Source organism: Acanthochromis polyacanthus, chromosome 16, assembly GCF_021347895.1.
Source record: "Acanthochromis polyacanthus isolate Apoly-LR-REF ecotype Palm Island chromosome 16, KAUST_Apoly_ChrSc, whole genome shotgun sequence".
Classification (NCBI taxonomy): Eukaryota; Metazoa; Chordata; class Actinopteri; family Pomacentridae; genus Acanthochromis; species Acanthochromis polyacanthus.
Genome location: NC_067128.1, coordinates 23,531,488 through 23,553,234, shown reverse-complemented (window position 1 = coordinate 23,553,234; position 21,747 = coordinate 23,531,488). Strand labels below are relative to the sequence as shown.

General features: G+C 39.4%; 1 protein-coding gene across 1 annotated transcript in view; it reads left to right on the top strand.

Annotated features, from left to right (window-relative positions):
* The window catches only part of ryr3 (ryanodine receptor 3), a 242,283-nt gene that overhangs the window by 161,266 nt on the left and 59,270 nt on the right, over positions 1–21,747 (top strand). The window contains exons 38-49 of the mRNA XM_051937044.1: positions 109–309; positions 2,410–2,512; positions 3,943–4,077; positions 5,034–5,307; positions 5,498–5,612; positions 9,123–9,255; positions 10,582–10,685; positions 11,222–11,357; positions 12,511–12,694; positions 15,176–15,278; positions 16,076–16,196; positions 19,245–19,414. Of these exons, the coding sequence (XP_051793004.1) occupies positions 109–309; positions 2,410–2,512; positions 3,943–4,077; positions 5,034–5,307; positions 5,498–5,612; positions 9,123–9,255; positions 10,582–10,685; positions 11,222–11,357; positions 12,511–12,694; positions 15,176–15,278; positions 16,076–16,196; positions 19,245–19,414 (1,779 nt within the window). The remainder of the gene's footprint in view (positions 1–108; positions 310–2,409; positions 2,513–3,942; positions 4,078–5,033; positions 5,308–5,497; positions 5,613–9,122; positions 9,256–10,581; positions 10,686–11,221; positions 11,358–12,510; positions 12,695–15,175; positions 15,279–16,075; positions 16,197–19,244; positions 19,415–21,747) is intronic.

The following is a 21,747-nucleotide window of genomic DNA, read 5'->3' as shown; positions in this document are numbered from 1 at the left end:
CATCATCATCAAAAAAACAACACTGAATAAGAAAGCCATGAGAAATAAATAAAAGAAGTATAAGAAAAAATTTTTTTCATATTTGAAATTGTTTTGTGTCATTTTCAGATGTGTGAGCTGCTGCACTACTTCTGTGACTGTGAGCTAAAGCACCGCATCGAAGCCATCGTCTCTTTCTCTGACAGTTATGTTTCCAAGCTGCAATACAATCAAAAGTTCCGCTACAATGAGCTAATGCTGGCTCTCAACATGTCGGCTGCCGTCACTGCCAAAAAGACTAAAGAGTTTCGTTCACCACCACATGAGCAGGTACGATGTTGAAATAGAGATTGCGTATAATAAATTTTTTACATCCTGTTCGAGAAGTAATTTATGTTCAACATTGTTTTGTGGTTTTATACTCGAACAAAACCCCGGCACAGTGGATAACTTGGATCTTGAGGCAGAAAGAAATCAATGACCTTGACTGGTTCAGAGGCAGAGACTGTAACACAGGGTTTTATCGTTCTCTGAATCCCTTTTAGTTTTCATTTGTTTCTTAACTTTTCGTTCAGCTAGAATTCCCAAAGGATAAATTGGACCATATATGAAGCAAAATTGAATTTGAAGTGAGTTGGTTGTGAGAGCCAAACATCTGGCATTTAAGAGTAGAATATTGTTATTCATCCCACAGGGGGAATTTATGTTACAGTGTTTAACTTTTAAGTTAACTTTTAAGCTCAGGATGCATTGTGAAACACTATAGACACAGCAGAATATTAAAGTACAAAAACACAAGGGCACACTTGCTAGATTTATTACGCATGCAGTAGATGCTGCTTGGAAGTCTAAATCAAAACAGGAAATAGAGCAGTCTCTGCTATCTGAACCTCATACCAAAATAAAGCCCTGATGGTTTACTTACTAACAAGAGATGTTGAAGCAGTTGGCCTCAACTCAGGGTTTGCTACCCCATGCTTTCAGAGCAGACTGGGGAAAGACGAGATTGTGTTGTCTGTATTGTCTATTTGAATCTATGTTGGCCCAGGCTCTCACTCCTGGGGTTTCAGACCGATTTCCCTTTCACCTTCCCGACAATCAGAGCAGAATTCAGATTTGGAACCGATATTGCACCCAGATTATTTGATGAAGTGAAGGTTTAGAGATATAGCCTGAAACCTCCCAAAGTGCTCATTGACGCATTTTCCATGATTAATATCAGATAATTTGATATTTACAAGTTAAAATCAGCTTGAGTAGACATCCAACAGTTTGCGCTAATTATCTATTGATAATTAAAACATGTACTCATCTGTCAACTTGTGTATCATCCTGTTTCATTTTCCTGGTTTTTACTGTTTTATGAAATTAAAAAAAGCTTAGATATAAACTGCCTTTGCTAAAAACTTCAGTTAAGTGTAGAATCTTGCTGCTTAGTGGCTCGCTATGACGAAACTTAAGTGTATCAACAGATCTGATACGTTGTGTCTTTTACACCACATACTAACAGTGTTTTTAAGCTCATTGTTTAATAAGTGTCAGAAGCTCAGATTGCTGTCCCTAATTGGTAGGTTGCAGTTAACACTCATATTTCTTTAAGTCAATTATCGGAGCCAGAGCAGAAAGTAAGAGACATGTACAGCATGATTATTTATTTCGAGTCTCAATTGCTTCATTTCCTTTGTGTTGACGTCACTTATTGTTCTAAACAATTTTCGTGGATACACCAGAATAGCATTTCAAAGAGTTACTTAGCTGGTCTTCATCTGAGTTGTTAAATCTTGTAGATAAGCACATACCTACTGCTTAAAAAATACTGTCTGAAAAATACATAGTGGTGGTCAGCAGCAGATGTATACTGTGAGCAACACATGATTGCCGTGTTTTCCTCCAATGATTTATTAAAAAGCTCTGCCAAAAATAGACTTCAGAAAAGCCAAGCCAGACTCTGCATTTGGTTAGCCTTAGAAACCATCTCATTTATATTTAGTGTTTTATAGTTAGCTTGTGACATGAAGCAAACACAGCAAATTTGCAGTTACTTAAGATAGCTTATTATTTAAGACTATTCAGCATCAAAGAATATGAATTGTTTTAGGGTTTTATTTCACACTTGCAACTAGACTTGATGTAAGCTGTTTCAGACTATTTGTCTGGGTTAAACAGACAGACACTATCTGAAAGCCTGAATAGGCACTTAATGCAGGGCTTTGCCTGAGCAATTCTGTCTGTGTCTGTAGATGGTAATGTGCTGTCTTGTGTGACTTTCCACTGCTCTGTGCTATACCATTGGTGCTTTATTCATTCAAGCTCTTGTGTTCTTGTTTGCTCATTCTCTCTTCAGCTATTGTCCTCTCTAAAATAATTGTTTTCTACCTTCCTCACTGTCTGCTTTTTTAGCCTTATTGCACTATTTTCTGTTTCCTGCAGATCAACATCCTGTTAAATTTTAGTGCAGGAGAGGACTGTCCCTGCCCTGAGGAGATCCAGGATGAGCTCAATGCCTTCCATGAAGAATTGCGACTGCACTGTGGTACAGTTCAACTGCTTATGCAGACAATGTGCATTTCAGTTCTTTGATGTCTGAACATTACTTTAGTTTAAATGTACATATCTTTTTACGCAAGATAATTTTGTTCCAGGCTCTACAATGGTTCAGTGGTTAGCACTGTGTTACAGGGGGAAGTCAGAGAACCCAGGCGCACGCATGGAAATAGACAAACTGATCGTGGCAAGAAAAGGAATCTTTATTTAACTACATAAGGCCAGGACACAAACTAAGGGGGAACTAGAAACAGGGGGAATGACTGGGCTGAAATGTGATAAACCAAATGTAATTAAGAAAACAAACAAGACCACAAAAACTACAAAACTCTAAGTTAACTTCAGAGGGGAAAACCAAGAAACTCGCAGACGGACAAACTAAAACCAAACCAACAAAACTGCATACTCACTACAAGAACAAACTAGGCTGAAGGGGCAGAATAAAGTTCATGAAACTGTGGAGGTTGGACGTTGACGCAGGATACTTGAAGTCCACATGGGGATCCAAGTTTATGGTCCAGCAGGGAGTGATTGAATGAACAGAGTTTATATACCAGGAGATGTGATAGTGAACAGGTGAGTTGGGTGAGCTGATTGTTGCAGTTGATTTTCATCCCAGCAATCAGCAGTGCCGGCAGTGAGAACAGGAAGAGCAAGAGGGCGAGTGACTGGGAGAAAGACAGGAGGGAGAGATGACAGACAGAGGGAGCCAAAGAAAGACAGGTCAAAACACAAATAGATGAGCAATAATTGGGGAAAGAAAGAAAAAGAGGAAAAAGCTTCCTCCCATAGTCCAAAAACATGCTAAGGTTAATTGGTAATTCTGAATTGTCCATAGGTATGAATATGAGTGTACCTGTTTGTCTGTGTATGTAATCCTGTGATACACTGGTGCCCCCCATTTCTATATTAACCACCTTTAACATTTCAGTCACTCTTGGCATTTTAAAACTAGAAAAGCACTCAGAGAGTGCAGACCTCCGCCAAGGATAGAGAGGAAAACAGGAAACCCATGCAGTTAAGGATCATGAGCTGGAATTGAACCTGCATCTCTGACACAGTTGTGTTTACAAATCACCTTCTTAACCAGTTGAGCTATCTGGACACCTTGCTCCAATTTGTTGGACGACATACTAACCTATGATGTTTTTGTCATATTTTGGACCACATACTAAAACATACTAAAAAATTCAAAGTGATCCAGGATCCTTTCCAGATTGCCACCAAAATTAAATCAGCTCTTCCTCTTACGATAGTCTACATCCCCTCAAAATATCATCTGAATCTGCCCAGGCGTTTTTGAGTTATCTTGCTAACAGACAGACAGACAGACACACAAACGCTGGGTGTCACATAACCTCCTTGGAATTAAAACAAATTAAAACTGAGTGCCTGACAGAAATGTCTTTCCCCTTGCAGGAATTCCAATAGAGGAGGAAGGTGAAGAGCAGGACACTTCTATAAAGGGCCGTCTCCTTGCTTTGCTCTACAAGATCAAGGGCCCTCCTCAGAAAACAGAAGAGGAACCCACAGACACAGAACAAGCTGCCCCTAGTAAGTAACTTTGAACACCAAAGAGTAATATACCCTAATAAATTGAAAGTGTACTAACTGTTTGATGTTTCTGACCACCTTACCCTCAGTGTTTGCGTGAAATTATAACTTATTTAGATGAATATCCGAATCGCTTCACAAAAGACATTGCTAGGAAAACACCACACTCATATTCCAAAAACATTGAAATATCTACGGATTAATCCATCATAAATAATGCACTTTCCAACTACTACTTAGAAAGTCTTTGCTTCCACTGAGGGTCAGTGGTTTCAATTCTTTTTTGCTGCCCTTTGCTGAAAGTATGGTTTTGGTCTGTTTCAAATAATAGAAGACCAATGGGCAGCCTCTGCAAGGTTCCCTGCTATAAATTTTAATGCCTCTCTCCAGCTTCCCACGCCTAGTCTGCATTATTAAAAAGCTTTATAAATGGACAGGTGATGTGATTCAGGATGATTCTGATAGACCTGGATTACCTTTTCTCTATCCTATTAAGGTCCTATTGTAGTAGGCTGATTAAATAATGTGACACTCGAAGTGCAGCGATAGCTTTGGAATAACAATGTTATCATTTAGAAAGGTGCAGCTTCTAGCTACAGCCTTTACATTTATCACTCACTCTAGGTTGCTTTTAATCATCTGTAAGAATAAACTTTTATGAGATGTTAAGATGAAGTTCGAAGAGTCAACCAGACTTCACAGAACAAAAGCCAAAAAACAAAAAATCTGGTCAAATAAATGTAGCAGGAGCATTCATCTTAAGAAGCTTCAAACAGCAAAACAGCACTCTTTCTGCTGCCTGTAGCAGCATTTTGCAGATGTTGTCCCCAAACTGTGACAAAAACAATCCAATACACACGAGAACAAATGTTTACTTGGAGTCAGGTGTGGAGCCATGCCTAACCTCTGACAGCAGAGAAGCATTACTCACTGATGTTGAATTCTCACTTCTCAAGCCAACCTGAAGGAGCTGATCTCCCAAACCATAACCAGCTGGGCTCAGGAGTCTCACATCCAAGACCCAGAGCTGGTCAGAGTGATGTTCAGCCTGTTGAGGAGGCAGTATGATGGCATTGGTGAACTGCTCCGGGCCATGAAGAAATCTTACACCATCAGTGCCGCATCTGTGCAGGATGCAATTAACCTGTTGGCATCTCTGGGCCAAATCAGGTCTCTGCTGTCAGTGCGAATGGGAAAAGAGGAGGAGAAACTCATGATTGATGGCCTTGGGTAAGAAAATATGGTGCTGTGAATACAACAGCTTTCACTGTTTTTAAAGGCAGTGTAAATGGTAATGTAAATACCATCACAAAATTATACACCATTACACACCGTTATCGATCATACTCAAGCAGTTTTTCCAGTGTGGCGTGTACTGCCTCAAAATTTACAATATGTGACTAATCACTTGTGTTTCCAGTGATATTATGAACAATAAGGTTTTCTATCAACACCCCAATCTGATGAGAGTACTGGGCATGCACGAGACAGTTATGGAGGTCATGGTCAACGTCCTCGGAGGAGACAAGTCACAGGTAGGCATGACAACATTTAGAATAAATTTATTATGGCTGTTACAAATTATTGAATTAATCAGTACATTTATTTGTCTCCAGTGTAATTTATCGTAGCCTTGGGTTATTTTTACAGTCATGAAGTAAATAGTAATTAACAAACTCAACACAAAGTCCACTTGACCATATGAGATTGATCATACACAACAGTGGATGTGAAAACTCCCCATTGTTCAGAGCACCTCTTGTGTATTCCACCCACAATAGTTCTGGATATTTGGCCAGGATTGTAATGGCTGACTGGGGGAGGTAGAGGGGGAAGACACAAAGATGAAGCTAGAGCCAATATTGGCTGAAAGACGAGCCAATATTCGTATCGTATTGTATCATTTCGTCTGGGGGGGTGGGGGAGTGAGGGGTGGGTGTCCAAATATTCGAATCTCAAAATAAATATTTGGATACCAAGACCGAATCCAGTTCCAGCCCTAGTAAATAGTAGTTTGAAATGGAACATCAACCAGCAAACTTTTGTAGACATTGAAAACTTTTATCTGTATTTTGACATGCCTAATTGCCTTTTTCTGAACCATAATTTATGCCCCCTCAAAACATCCTTACCCTCAATTTAAGTGACCATTCTTATCTTAACTGAGGCTGCAACTATGAGTTTTTCAACTACTGATTAATGTGCAGATTTAGCTAATGAATCATTTTGTCTGTACATGGAAGAAAATTATATCCATCCATCCATTATCTATACACCGCTTTATCCTCACTAGGGTCGCGGGGGGGCTGGAGTCTATCCCAGCTGACTCAGGCAAAGGCAGGGGACACCCTGGACATGTCGCCAGTCTGTTGCAGGAGAAAATTATATATATTTTGAAAAGCTATGATTTTTGTTAGCCTAAAGTGCCAAACACATCCACTTTTAGAAGTTAGAATTTATTGTTGTAGTGCCTTTGTACTTTTTTTCCTCCTTTGTAGCAACTGTAACAATGAACTTTCCCCGCTATGGCATCAATAGAATTTATCTTATCGTACAGTTGTGGTCAAAAGTTTACATACACTTGTAGAGAACATTATGTCATGGCTCTCTTGAGTTTACAGTTATTTCTACAACTCTGATTTTTCTCTGATAGAGTGATTGGAACAGATACTTCTTTGTCACAAAAAAACATTCATGGTTCTTTTATGACTTTATTATGGGTTAACAGAAAAAGTGACCAAATCTGCAAAAGTTCTCTGGTCAGACGAAACAAAAATCGAGCAATATGTTTGGAGGAGAAAAGGTGAGACCTTTAACCCCAAGAACATCATGCCTACAGTCAAGCACGGTGGTGATAGCATAATACTATCACCACCGTGCTTGACGGTAGGCATGATGTTCTTGGGGTTAAAGGTCTCACCTTTTCATGCTTGACATATTATGCTGTGTTGCTGTTTTGCTGCCAATGGAACTGGTGCTTTACAGAGAGTAATGGGACAGTGAAGAAGGAGGATTACCTTCAAATTCTTCAAGATAACCTAAAGTCATCAGCCCGAAGGTTGGGTCTTGGGCGCATTTGGGTGTTCCAACAGGGCAATGACCCCAAACACACATCAAAAGTGGTAATGGAATGGCTAAATCAGGCTAGAATTAAGGTTTCAGAATGGCCTTCCCAAAGTCCTGACTTAAACTCCATTGAGAACATGTGGACAATGCTGAAGAAACAAGTCCTTGTCAGAAAGCCAACAAATTTAACTGAACTGCAACAATTCTGTCAAGAGGAGTGGTCAAAGATTCAAACAGAAGCTTGCCAGAAGCTTGTGGATGGCTACCAAAAGTGCCCAATTGAAGTGAAAATGGCCAAGGGACATGTAACTAAATATTAGCATTGCTGTATGTATATTTTTGACCCAGCAGCTTTGGTCACTTTTTCTGTTAACCCATAATAAAGTCATAAAAGAAACAAACTTCATAAATGTTTTTTTGTGACAAAGTTGTAGAAATAACTTGAAACTCAAGAGAGCCATGGAATTATGTTCTTTACAAGTGTATGTAAACTTTTGACCACAACTGTATCTTATCTTATCTTATCTTATCTTATCTTATCTTATCTTATCTTATCTTATCTTATCTAAAACAAATGCACAAATAAATTAAATTAACCTTTAGTTCTTGATGCTGAGCAACAGTTTTGTTCCTGGTTAAACCTTTAGCGTTCAATGGGTGGCACACTGACATTGGGAAAACAAATTTTATCCAAAGTGGTTGGGGTAAGCTAAGAGCAACAACATAATACTCAGAAAAATCACAGGGGTAGTAGAGAGGGCAGAGGACTAAAGTAGGCATAGGATGGCATGAGTGGGCTGAGAGGAGGCCCCTCAAACTGACCTTTTTGGGCAGTGCTGACAGAAGCTGGAAGAGCTGTTTGTGATTTAATGCCACAGCCAGTGCCAAGCATGATTTGAACCTCAGACACACAGACCTCAGGGAGACATTCAGGCCTTCATGTCTGACTCTAGCGGTCTGATCATGCAGTCTCAAACATAAATTCCAGACCAGTTTACTGCCACTTGATATGAGCACTTTACTTACTGTGGCCATATAAAGTGGCAGCACCACAGCTCATAAGTGTATATCAGGTTTGTAACATTTACTCTTTGATTATCACACATGCTGTCTCAGTCGTGACGTGGTGATGCTTATGATTTTTTTAGTTTGAAGATTTACTGCTGTTCTTATCACAGAGTTTACACTGGTGATGTATAAAATATGATGAAGGAATAATATTAAGGAAGCAAAAGCTGAAATATAGATTTGCTGTTTTTCAACTTAGATTTCAACAAAGATGGATTTCCAGTCACAAACAGCACAACCACACTATAGTATTAAGACTTCTTAAATAAAGGTGCACATTCAAAAGGTAAAATTATTTTGAAATCTGCTTTTAGAGGTGAAAGCATTTAGTATGATTGAAAAATCAGCGGTTGTCAGTTGCCTGATCATAAGCATGAATTTCTGTGATGTATTTTTTTGCAGATTGTAATTTGCTAAAACATAGATGAAGCTTTCTTTCCCTTCTCGTATCTATCCATCATCTGACAATTTACTTAGCTTTCTGGTGTGGAGAAAATTACTCTGCTGATTTATACTCAGACTTAACCTTGAACTGAGCCCATTCTAGAACTTAGAAATGAGAAAGACACAGGTGTAATAGCACTGAATGCAAAAGGTCTTGAAAGCAAAAGGAATTTTAAGTTGGTGTATTCTGAACAGAAAATAAATTCTATTCATTGATTCTAGTATAAGCTTTTTGATGGTTTTTTAAAAAACCTTCAGACTTGTCAAAAATAAATCAAAATCTTACTGAGCTCCTGCAACAGCCTCTTTATGACTCAATATGTGTTTTCTTCAGGAATATAGTCTTTTCTCTTCAACGGCAGCAAATTCACTCATATATATCCTATAGAGAGTTTCAGATTCACAGTAAAAAGGGGGGCCTAGAACAAGCGTGTCTTTACATTGTGTTTTCATTTCTTCTTTCCCAGGAAATTGCCTTCCCCAAAATGGTGGCCAGCTGTTGTCGTTTCTTATGCTATTTCTGTCGTATTAGTCGCCAGAACCAGAAAGCTATGTTTGACCATCTGAGCTACCTGCTAGAGAACAGCAGCGTCGGACTGGGTAAGTAAAAGTAGTTTCACTAGATGAGATCTACTGACAGTTACCTCATGGCTTTGTCAGTATACCATTTTGAGAGGATGATTTTAAAATACAACAATGAAGGAAAGAAAAAGTTAGAGAAATACAGTGGAAAAAAGAAATACTGAGCAAAGTAGTCCTGTTATACTTTGGCATTTTGAAAATTTTTCTCAAGTATTTGCATACTATAGCTCCTAAAAAATGCCCTTTTGCTGTTCTCAAAATGATAAAAAAATGTTTACTGAAACCATGTAATGGCCACTTGCTGGAAGATTTTTTTCAGCTAATTAAAGTACAGACTCAGGGTTATTACCCACACTATGACAAGCCACCGGTGAGGAAGAGTAACAGGTTGTAATTTGAAATGCCAGAATATCAGGTTGAGAGTGAATGAGGCAGAGAAGCAGGCTGCTGATAGAGAGAGAAGAATTGCAGGACTGATGAGTCACTGAGGTCCATGTGCTGATGCTGCTGTAAACTAAAACCTCTGTCTGTGAAAGAGAAAAGCTTCACATGGTGTGGAGAGGACAGATGAATGCAAACGCAACAGTTGTGTTTCCTAACAGGACTCATTAATTTTGCTTATTTATAAATCAAATGTGTCAGTGTGAACTTGTACAGCTCCTTGTGCTTTGAGTGCTCATTGTCCCAAATGATTAATTTTAATTTCTGATTATAACATAGTTATAATATCTGATATATTTTTTAATCTTAATTACCCTGCAACATTGTGCACGGAGTTCTAAGAGAAGGTGCCCAGTGGAGACGTAACCATTTATGGAGGCAGGGAGTGTTTGTGCACATTTAGTCACAGAGGACTCATTAACTTGAATGTAGGAATATTTGCATATTATCAGATTACTTAAGTTTCTCTCTGTGGCACAATTTCTGAGACACAATAATGACTCAGTTTACTGTTAAAACGTATATTGATTACAATATTAATGTTACTGCTGTAAATAGAAGTCATAAATCCTCACATTGTATAAATTTAACTCAACAGTTTCTTTATTTTTGCAATTTTGATTAAGTGTCAAATATTAGTGAAATTAGTGAAATAAGTGGAATTAAAGCAATTATGCATTCTTTCAAGTTTAATATTTTGTCATTTTCTAAAAGATGTGTTAGTGCATTTTTTACAGTCTCCTAGAAAAAATATTTGATCTATACACTGTCTGGTGTTTTGCGCTGTAAGTGACAGATGGCGGAATATGAACATAGATGTAGTATGTTGACAGACTGCCCCCTATTGTTTATTATTACAAAAGAAATGTAATGCTTGCTCTGCTGGTCTGTGTGTGTGTTTAGCCTCTGAAGCTATGCGGGGCTCTACTCCACTGGATGTTGCAGCATCTTCAGTGATGGACAACAACGGCTTGGCTCTGGCCCTGGAGGAGCCTGATCTCGAGAAGGTTCCTAATTTTTTTAAATGAAAAATAAAATCAAAGCCTTAGTTAAAAAAACTGTGTGACTACACAGTTAATTAACAGACAGTGCCTTGTGTTTCCAGAATATAATAATACCAGACAATGTTTATTCAATCTGACCTTAATGTATTTGTTACGGTAGTATTATAAATCTGACATGATAGACTTAGTTTCATGTTTAATACTACTTCAGGCATTGCAAAATTGTTAATGTTATAAGGATCAAATGCCAAAATTGTAAATACAAAAAAAAATCAGCAGATTATTTTCAGGTATTAACAAGTGACCCAATGTCTTATTACAGCTCCTCATCTCTGACATACAGTGAAAGTAAGTCAGGTAGAAATAGAAAAACTATGCCAGTCAAATTTTCTCGAAAAAATGCAGAATGATTTTGTCGCAGTGAGGTAAGCTAACTCAGCAAATCCTTTCAAGCTGTCACTGTAGCTGATGTTGAGAGTCAAAAAGACAGAGTGTGCCATTGTAATACCCAGGAGTAAAACTGAATTGTTTGTGTGTAGGTAGTGACATACCTGGCAGGATGTGGTCTTCAAAGCTGTGCCATGCTGGTTGCTAAGGGTTACCCAGACCTCGGCTGGAACCCCATAGAGGGAGAGCGCTACCTGTCGTTCCTGAGGTTTGCTGTGTTCTGTAACGGTACGTCTGTCAACTTTCCCACTATGTACATGGTGTAAATATCCTAAACCTTGCTTTTCAAAGAGTAGCTGTGCTTTTCCGTGAAAATGCCTTTTTTTACATTTAAAATGTACTCCCGCATCTGTCAGGTGAGGTGGGGCTATAACTATGCACATTTCTCACGTGATCAGATGTGACGCAGACTTGAAAGTGTTAACCACAGAGGGCAGTAAAACATGGTTTCTTACTGTGGCATGGGTTTCCTGTGAAATTTCTCTATTCTTTACATTGTGTTACTCAAAAAAAGCTTTGATTGAATCCTTAAGGCCGAAACAACATGACTGCATTCTCCATGTAATGAGATGTATGTAAAGAATGTTTATTTCCTGCACTACAAATTGTACAGTCAATCAAAAGAACTGTGACATCCACTGTAAGAACTATGTGTCACCTTACCCTTGTGTGTATGCATGTGTGCTTGTATGCAACCAAGAGAAAAAAAAAAGAACTCTCCAAATTATAAGATGACTTGTTTCTAAAGGTTTGGTCAAATTTCCTAGATTACCTGCAGACCTTAAAATCTTACTTTTAATGAGTAAGAAGTGAGAATGTCAGAACACTGACATTACATCTTCAATTACACATGACACACAACATTATTTAGCTAGTGATGACTGGTTACTCTAAACTTACATATACTTATAGTGGACCATAATTTTTTTTTAAATGAGTTTCATTTAATTACTTATTAATTGAATGTCTATTCAAGTTTAATTCTGTGACTTTTTTGTTTGATGCAATGTATAATTATCTGGGGTAGTGGTTATTGTGCAAACCTAAATATAACATGAAAAATGTGTAATATGAGATCCATTTGAGTATTTAATACGAACATTATTAGAAAAATAGAAAATGGAGGTTTGCACAAAATACAAAAATCTGCCAGGAGGTGCTGCTGAGTTGCCCAGACTGCAAAGTTCCTAAGTGAAAATGTCAGCTTTCCCTGGATAAAAAATTTAACAGTCTTTTTGCCTGGTGCTGAACACTACTTACTGAGTTCTTGCACTCCAGCTGACTCCAAACTTTCCTTTTGGGGATAATAAATCATTACCTACTGCGCAAGAGAGCTTAATGTAATACGCCTTCCCATTCATCTGCTGCATTTGTATACCAGGTGAGAGTGTGGAGGAAAATGCCAATGTGGTGGTGAAGCTGCTGATCAGACGTCCAGAGTGTTTCGGCCCTGCCCTGAGGGGAGAGGGAGGACAGGGTCTGCTGGCTGCCATGAAGGAGTCCATCAAAATTTCTGAGGATCCTGCCCTGGACCTGCCAAAGACCGCTGATGGAGTCACTACTGGGTACAAATCACGCTCTTGTTTTTACGTATTTTTTTCTGGATCTTCTTAAAAAGCTTCTAAATCGGCAATTCAATCACCATCAGGCAGTAAAAGTCTATTCAGAGGCTCGAAAGCAGTTATTATTGCTAATTGAGTCTCCTATTGTCTGTTTTCGACATTTGATTTGTTACCTTTAATTAGATTTCTCTGCATATTTCTGAGCTTTGCTAAATCAGCATTATTTGTAGTTGTTGCATTTTGTAATTAGAGTCATATCATGAATTTGGCATATTGTTTAGTCACATTACTGTCAATACATCTAAGATAAAGCCAATTTTTGTGGAGAAAACAACAGGAATTGCAGTGAACAAGTGGGAAATGCTCAAGTAACGGATAGATTTTTTTTAAAAAGCAAGTCTTGAAATACAGTATCTTGGGCATTTTTAAACATACACACGTGGACAAAATTGTTGGTACCCCTCAGTTAAAGAAGGAAAAACCCACAATTCTCACTGAAATCACTTGAAACTCACAAAAGTAACAATAAATAAAAATGTATTGAAAATGAAATAATCAAAAACAGCCATTACTTTTGAATTGTTGATTAACATAATTATTTAAAAAAACAAACTAATGAAACAGGCCTGGACAAAAATGATGGTACCTCTATAAAAGATTGAAAACTATTTGACCAGAGTGACATGATTAACTCAGGTGTGTCATTTAATTGACATCACAGGTGTTTCCAAACTCATAATCAGTCAGTTTGCCTATTTAAAGGGAGACAAGTAGTCACCCTGCTGTTTGGTGAAAAGGTGTGTACCACACTGAACATGGACAACAGAAAGCGAAGGAGAGAATTGTCCCAGGACATCCGAAAAAAAATTATAGACAAACATCTTAAAGGTAAAGGCTATAAGACCATCTCTAAACAGCTTGAAGTTCCTGTGACAACAGTGGCTCATATTATTCAGAAGTTCAAGACCCACGGGACAGTAGCCAACCTCCCTGGACGTGGCCGCAAGAGGAAAATTGATGACAAATTGAAGAGACGGATCGTTGGAATTGTATCCAAAGAGCCCAGAGCAACCTCCAAAGAAATTAAAGGTGAACTCCAAGGCCAAGGTACATCAGTGTCAGATCGCACCATTCGTCGTTGTTTGAGCCAAAGTGGACTTCATGGGAGACGACCAAGGAGGACACCACTGCTGAAAAAAAACTCATAAAAAAGCGAGACTGGAATTTGCAAAAATGCATGTTGACAAGCCACAAAGCTTCTGGGAGAATGTCCTTTGGACAGATGAGACCAAACTGGAGCTTTTTGGTAAGGCACATCAACTCTATGTTCATAGACTCAAAAACCAAGCATACGAAGAAAAGAACACTGTCCCTACGGTGAAACATGGAGGAGGCTCAGTAATGTTTTGGGACTGCTTTGCTGCATCTGGCACAGGGTGTCTTGAAAGTGTGCAAGGTACGATGAAATCTGAAGACTATCAAGGCATTCTGGAGAGAAATGTGCTTCCTAGTGTCAGAAAGCTTGGTCTCAGTCGCAGGTCATGGGTCTTCCAACAGGACAACGATCCAAAACACACAGCCAAAAACACCCAAGAATGGCTGAGAGAAAAGCGTTGGACTATTCTAAAGTGGCCTTCTATGAGCCCAGATCTGAATCCCATTGAACATATGTGGAAGGAGCTGAAACATGCCATTTGGAGAAGACACCCATCAAACCTGAGACAACTGGAGCTGTTTGCTCATGAGGAGTGGGCCAAAATACCTGTTGACAGCTGCAGAACGCTCATTGACAAATACAGAAATCGTTTAATTGCAGTGATTGCCTCAAAAGGTTGTGCAACAAAATATTAAGTTATGGGTACCATCATTTTTGTCCAGCCCTATTTCATTAGTTTGTTTTTTTAAATAATTATGTTAATCAACAATTCAAAAGTGATGGCTGATTTTGATTATTTAATTTTCAATAAATTTTTATTTATTGTTACTTTTGTGAGTTTCAAGTGATTTCAGTGAGAATTGTGGGTTTTTCCTTCTTTAACTGAGGGGTACCAACAATTTTGTCCACGTGTGTAAACAGAGCAACATATAAAGGTACTTGCCTGGTTTGAGGCTTAAGAAAATGCAATATATCAGCCTTGACATTGATCGAAACTGCAGCTAGTTTGTAAAAGGTGTTTGTCCTTACCTGCTCACATCAGTATGCAAAGACTGTAACACACTGCCTGCATTTTAATGCTGAAAGTCATTATTGCTTGAAGTGAGGAGAGGGATTGGGAAGCTGGTCAAAATCAATATGTACAACACAGTAACCAGAAAGGAGATTGGCTAGTGTGCCAATACATCGTTATAAATGCTCACACAATTGCCAGTCTACTTCGCCTGTGTTCCCCATTGTATCCTCAAACTACTATTTAGAATTCAGTCTGCAACAAATTTGTTAGAATCACAGATTAAAGTTTGTGCTCTTGTGTCTGTCCATTTCAGGTCTAGTGAGGAAGAAGGAGAAGTTATTCACATGGGCAATGCTATTATGTCCTTCTACTCTGCCCTTATTGACCTGCTTGGACGCTGTGCTCCTGAAATGCATGTGAGACTTTCAACACCAGCCTAAGTTGGAAAAGGACACATTTAAATTAGCTCCCACTGTTTGAAGTTTGAATTTAGTATTGTGGCACCCCTGGTTAAGATGTGTTCTTTAGCTACTAGTAAATTCATTTATTTTCTAAATAATATAGGACCACAATGAAAAAAGAGCAAAATCCAACCTTTAATTAAAGTGCATTTATTCAGTGGGGGGAAAAAAATCACACATTAAGAAATAATTCTTTTACATTAAATCATGTGTGACACCATTATTAGCAACCCTGATGTTAATGCTTTGTACAACCCCCTTTTGCCAACAAAAACAGCACCTAATCTTCTCCTATAGTACATTTTTGTACAATGTGCAGTGTGAGAGTATGCTTCTGCAATAAAAATTTAAATTATTTTAAGGCTTTCAACACATCTTAACCAGGGGTGCCAATAATTATGGAGGGCGCTGTATATAAACAGAGTAAGGCTGTCCATTTTTTACCTTGGTAAAACACTGAAACTTAAGTACATAGCATAAACAATTTTCAGTTTTTTTATTTCAGCTTCTGTTTGCTTATTTTTCAGGCATTGCATGTTAAATGTGTTTTCTCTTTACAAATATTTACTATTATATTGTATAAGTTGCTTTAGTATTGTGAGATCAAATGTGAGGAACTGAAGAAAACTTAAGATGAGACGTGAAATGTCATGAAGAAGCTCAAGCAATTCTGGTTACCTTTGTTTTAGCACTTAGATATGCCATGACCACGATGAAAAAGAATCTTCACAGAAATAATATATCTGTTCTAGCTTATCAATGCAGGTAAAGGCGAAGCACTGCGTATCAGAGCCATTCTGCGCTCTCTGGTTCCCACTAATGACCTGGTGGGCATCATCAGCATCCCCCTCAAAATGCCTGTTATTAATAAAGGTAAGCTGATCTTGGTGGCTGTTGTTTGTTTGCTATATTATGTTATGCAATTGTTGATAATTCAAAACCGACAGATAAACTTAAATAAATTGTGCTAAAGCAAGTGGAACAACAAAACAGTAGGATGAAAGCGCTCAGAGTAGTGACAAAAAAAAAATACATATCGTGTATTTTTTTCAATACATATTGAAGCTACACAGTGGTCTGATAAAACATCTAAATAAACAGGGGCACCACCCTAGATTATCCAGGGAAATTATTAATTTATGAAGAATCTCAAGGAGATTCCTGTCGAAATACAGATAATATCTGAAAGTCTAGAATTCTCGATGAAATTGACGTCAGTTCTCACAAACAGAAGACGCACAAAATGGTGGATTGGTCTTAAGTGAAAACATTTATTAACTATTCTACCAAACAATACAGTGGGCTTGTACAGTGAGAAATGTGATGTGTATGTACGTGCGTGAATATGGGTATGTGTATGTGTGTGTGTGTGTGTGTGTGTGTGTGTGCGTGTGTATGTGAGATCGTATGTGTGGGTGTGTGTGTGTGTGGGTAGCTCAGATTCGAATCAGCATATTAAAAGATGAGGATTATGGTGACAGAAGCCAGATAGCGGACAACCTGACTAAATGAAACAATAATTTGGACTACGACCGATTGGTAAAAGACTAAACGGAGTGATTGAATTTAGATAATCAAGTAGTTAGTGACATCAGCCCAAATCAGAAAGAAGGCTCAGCTGGTCTCTTACTGTCAGTAGAAATGTCACTCAGAGTCTCCTCCTGGCTGGGACGCAGAAGTCGCCGGTGGATGATGCCTCATAGCGCGACGGGACATCTTTGCTTCCCAAGCGCTGTGTCGTCACTGTGGCAACGGTGCACGTCCTGCCGTGGGAGCTCGGTTTGGCACAAGTGGATCTGGCCAGCAGATCTCTGGGGTTGTCAGCTGAGAGAACCGGTGTACCAATCTTCTTCTTGGGTTGATGAAAAAGTCACTTGATTAAAAATGATGGCTCTCAGGCGTTAGCCGAGTAAAAAGAATGGATGGTGACTGGAGAGCCGCAAAAAAAAATAGGAAAAATGGAAACTGGTTCTTAATCAGTTCTAGTCAAAAATCACGGGTAAAAAAAGAATGAATTCGGCGTGCGTTGAAAGTGAGCAAAAATGTCTAACTTAAATTACAAAAATGAAAGGATAAATAGTCACCAGAGTTACCAAACTCTGGAACAAAGGAACTTCAGAAGACAAACAAAAGAGCGCGTCTTTAGATAAGAATATGAGAGGCTCCGACGTGGAGCACCTCAGGAGGGGAAAGAGGAAGAGGAGCGAGCAGGGGCGCTGTCCAGCTTTTTTTCAGGCCAGGAGGCCCCTGGGCGAAGAAAAACTGTGGCGCGATTCTTTCTGGTAATCTGATCACTTTCCTTTGTCTCCAGAAAAGAGGAGAAGAGAGATGACCAAAAATGGATTAAAATATGTGATATTAAACGCGCAAACGTTATCTGTCTATTCCTCACCATAATCCCGTCAACCACAAAGGGGACACATCGGATTATGCAGGTTAACAAATATGTGAGTTATTTAATTCAATAAACTATATGTGAATGTGCTCTGGATACTAACAATATATGTCACAGTGACGATATAACATGTCATACATATGGTAATGAATAACACAGTTTTCACCCTTTTACATTCTTAATGGAAAATAAATTCAGAGGTTAATAATGGAATTCATTCCAAAATCATCGTATCCTCCAACGTCAGTAGGGGGCACTGTGGGATTTTGGAAGAAATTGGATTAAACATCAAAATTTCATAAGTTGAGTTCTATTCTATATAAAAGCACAATTTTTGAATATGTTATAGATGAAGTCCTTTCTGTAACTTTGGTAAACCTGAAAACAAAATACATCTCAGAAATATGAATTTTGAGGATGTTCTGTTTCAGTTAAAGAGTTGGTTTGTACCAGTCTCCAACAGTTCTCTAAGACAGTCATAAAACTTTACAACTCTCCTTATCTGATTGTGCAAGGAAGCCTCCTTGCTTGCACAGACATGGCATTCCTGAAGGGGGAGGAAGATTTTGGATGAGTGTTGATTAAAAGAAACATTCACAGCATAAAGTGATAGTCATTGTCTTTCAAATGGTTCTGCAGGAGGTCTCCATCTCTCTTCAGGAGGTCTGGGTGTCCCTTTACTGTAAATGAAAGCACAAAAGAAATACATGTATTCCAATTTTCCTCCAGAAACTGGGGGTGTTTCTGTAGGGAGAGGAGAGAGTTCTGTTCTTACCTGAGTTTGTCATCTCCTCTGGAATTCCAAAGACCAGACGATGTTCCTACATGCAGAATGACAATGACTCAAAGCACACAAGCAAGTCCACCTCTGAGTGGCTCAGGAAAAAAAAAGATTTTGGAGTCCAGATTTGAACCAAACTGAGATGCTGTGGCAAGATCTTAAAAGAGCAGTCCATAATCTAAAACCAGCTAATGTGGCTGAATTGTAACTTTCTGCAGAGAACAGTTTGTCAAAATTCCTCCACGGTGAAGTAAAAGACTGATCACAAGCTGTAACAAACGTTTAACTGCAGTTTTAGGGTGCAATTACTTTTTCACAAGAGTGATACAGGTTTTCAATTAGGCTTTTATTTAATCACCATTTAAAAATTGCATATTGTGTTGCGTTTGTTTTCATCAAAATTGTCAGGTACACAAAGTGAGCGACAAAGCGGCTAGTGAATTCATGTCCAATGTGAAGTTTGTGTGTTTGTTATCTCTGTCTAATATTCAATAAATATAAAAATTAGTTTGATGGTCTGGTACATTTTATGTGTGAGAAATATGCAAAAATAGAAGACATCAGGAAATACTTTTTCATAGCACTGTATATCCTAAATTGCAGCCTTTGTGATTCACTAATTACATTGTTAACATTACGGTTGTGATTTGAAACTGGTCATCTTTTCGGCCATATTGCACGTTAATTGTATATTTTCATACCATTTGCACATAAAAATAAGTTGTTTTTTTTTAAAAACTTTCAGATGGCACAGTGACTGAGCCCGACATGTCAGCTTGTTTCTGCCCGGACCACAAGGCCCCCATGGTGCTCTTCCTGGACAGAGTGTACGGCATCGAGGACCAGAGCTTCCTGCTCCAGATGTTGGAGGTTGGCTTCCTGCCAGACCTTCGAGCCTCTGCATCTCTGGACACGGTGAGTCCTGAACAACTTTCCCCACATTTTCTTTGACATCATATCTCTATCATCTCTTCCCTGATCCTATTACATTTCTTCATACAATTGAGCCTTTTTTCATTTTCAAATTGTTTCAATACATACAGTTAAACTGAGCTTCTGTTATGCTAATCAGATATATTGCAGAGGCAAACATCACTGTTGCATGCTCAGAACAATCACAACAAAGCCTTGTGGATTTTCAGAAGCATTAACATAATTATGGGTACAATCATCAGGTTCGAAACATTACACATCTGCATACCTTCATGAATCTTACCACTGCTGTACTGGCAAGGATATAATACTTCCTTTTGGAGCAATCTGAGTATGACTATATGAAAAGTAATCAGTGTCAAATAAATACTTGCTGAATAATTTAAAAACTAGATTTTCAAAAACGTTATTTAAACAGATGGGGTCACATCTGTTGAGTATGGAAAGTTTCAAGGTGTGGCAAGTAAGATTTTCTGAGTAGACTTGTTTAGACTGGTTTAACACAGTCATGCTGACACACACTTTGTCCTTGACCGATTTAAATTCATTGAAATAAAACATCCATCCATCACTTTTCTATACACCACTTAATCATCTGTAGGGTCACAGTTGGCTGGAGTCTCTCCCAGCTGACTTAGGGTCAAGGCAGGAGATATCTGGGTCACCTGTCTATCACAGGGCTGCATATAGAGACAAACGAGCACACTCACATTCACACCTACAGACAGCTTAGAATCACCAATTAACCTCAGCATGTTTTTGGACTATGGGACGAAGCCGGAGTACCTGGAGAAAACCCACATACGCAGAGGAAGAACATACAAATTCCATGATGAAAGATCCCAGGCCGAAATTCAAACCCAGGACTTTATAACTATAGGTTACCTGTGTAACCCCAGTTCTCAGAGTAGCATGAGTGAGATGTCTCACTATGGGATACGCCCCCTCCGTATGCCTCAGAAGCATTTATCTCATTACGCCAATCCTAATTGGCTGGTGATCGCGACGCCTGCAGCAGGCGGAGCCACCGACCCTTAAGTAGCCTGCGCTACCATGCAGCATCACTCAAAATAAGCACCTCTTCTCGCTTCGCCCAGCAAGAAGGGCTGTCTGGTGAGGTATCTCACTCATGCTACTCTGTGAATCGGGGTTACGCAAGTAGTCTATAGTTCTCATTCCTAGCATTCGTTTCGATGTCTCACTATGGGATATGGAAAACTCCCGTATTGCCAGACATGCTATATCAAATCAACCACCAGCACTCAAGGAACGGCCCTCTGTTCTAAGTGGCCCAGTACCCAGTACTGCGTGAGCCAGGCTGAGAGCAGAGACGTCCAGCTTATAAAAGCGGACAAAAGTGAGAGGTGAAGATCAGCTTGCTGCTGCACAAATCTCCTGCATTAAGACCTTTTTATAAAGGGCCCAGGATGCAGCCAGGCCATGTGTAGAATGAGCCCGCAGGAACCTGCAAGCCCTGAGATGTGTAAGCCAGGACAATTTCTCCCACAATCCAGTGGGAGAACCGCTGCTTTGTGATGGGCCTGCCCCTGTATGGGCTAGCCCAGGACACAAAGAGCTGGTCACATTTCCGAAACCCCTTTGTCCTGTCCTATCAAAGACACATCTTGTGGATGCACTGGGATGCATCCTCAGTGGTGTATCCTGGGGTCAATGGGTGTTTCGGGTCTCATCATCATACACCCTCGCCCAGGCGACCCAGCCGGGGTTGATCAAGTCCTGACTTGCTTCCCAGTAGCAAACCACGGATCAGCCCTCTTAAACCAAAGCCACCTTGTGGCCTTCTCTGCAGCTTCGCTTGTGGATTGGATTGCTTTCTTCTTGGCCGCCCCTGTAATGCCCAACCGACTGAGGACTTTGCAAAGTGAACGCCTTGCAAAAGCCCTACAGCCGACTTCTATGGGCTCAAAGAAGGCTCTCCAGCTTCTTTCCCTGCACTCCTCAACCAGCTCCTAGTACTTAAAGCATTTCCTCTCATTGGCTTCCTCAATACGCTCTTCCCAAGCCACCGTAAGTTCCAGTATGATCAGGTGTCTTGAAGCCTCGGAGGTAATGACGTAGACTTGTTGTTATAATGTGCTGGGGGAACCTCAACTGCTTTCCTAGGTCGACTTGCAACTGCCAGTCAGCGGCTGTGTAAAGAAGGCCTGTGGCCAGTTGGCACACCTGGGGGGGGTTTCTCTCCAGGTTTGATGAAACACACTGCCTTCTTTGGAGCATGATGGTGTTTGCATGTGCTGATGGCTGAGCGTAAGCTCTCAGCAATTCCCTTAAGCACCTGGTCGTGGCGCCAATGG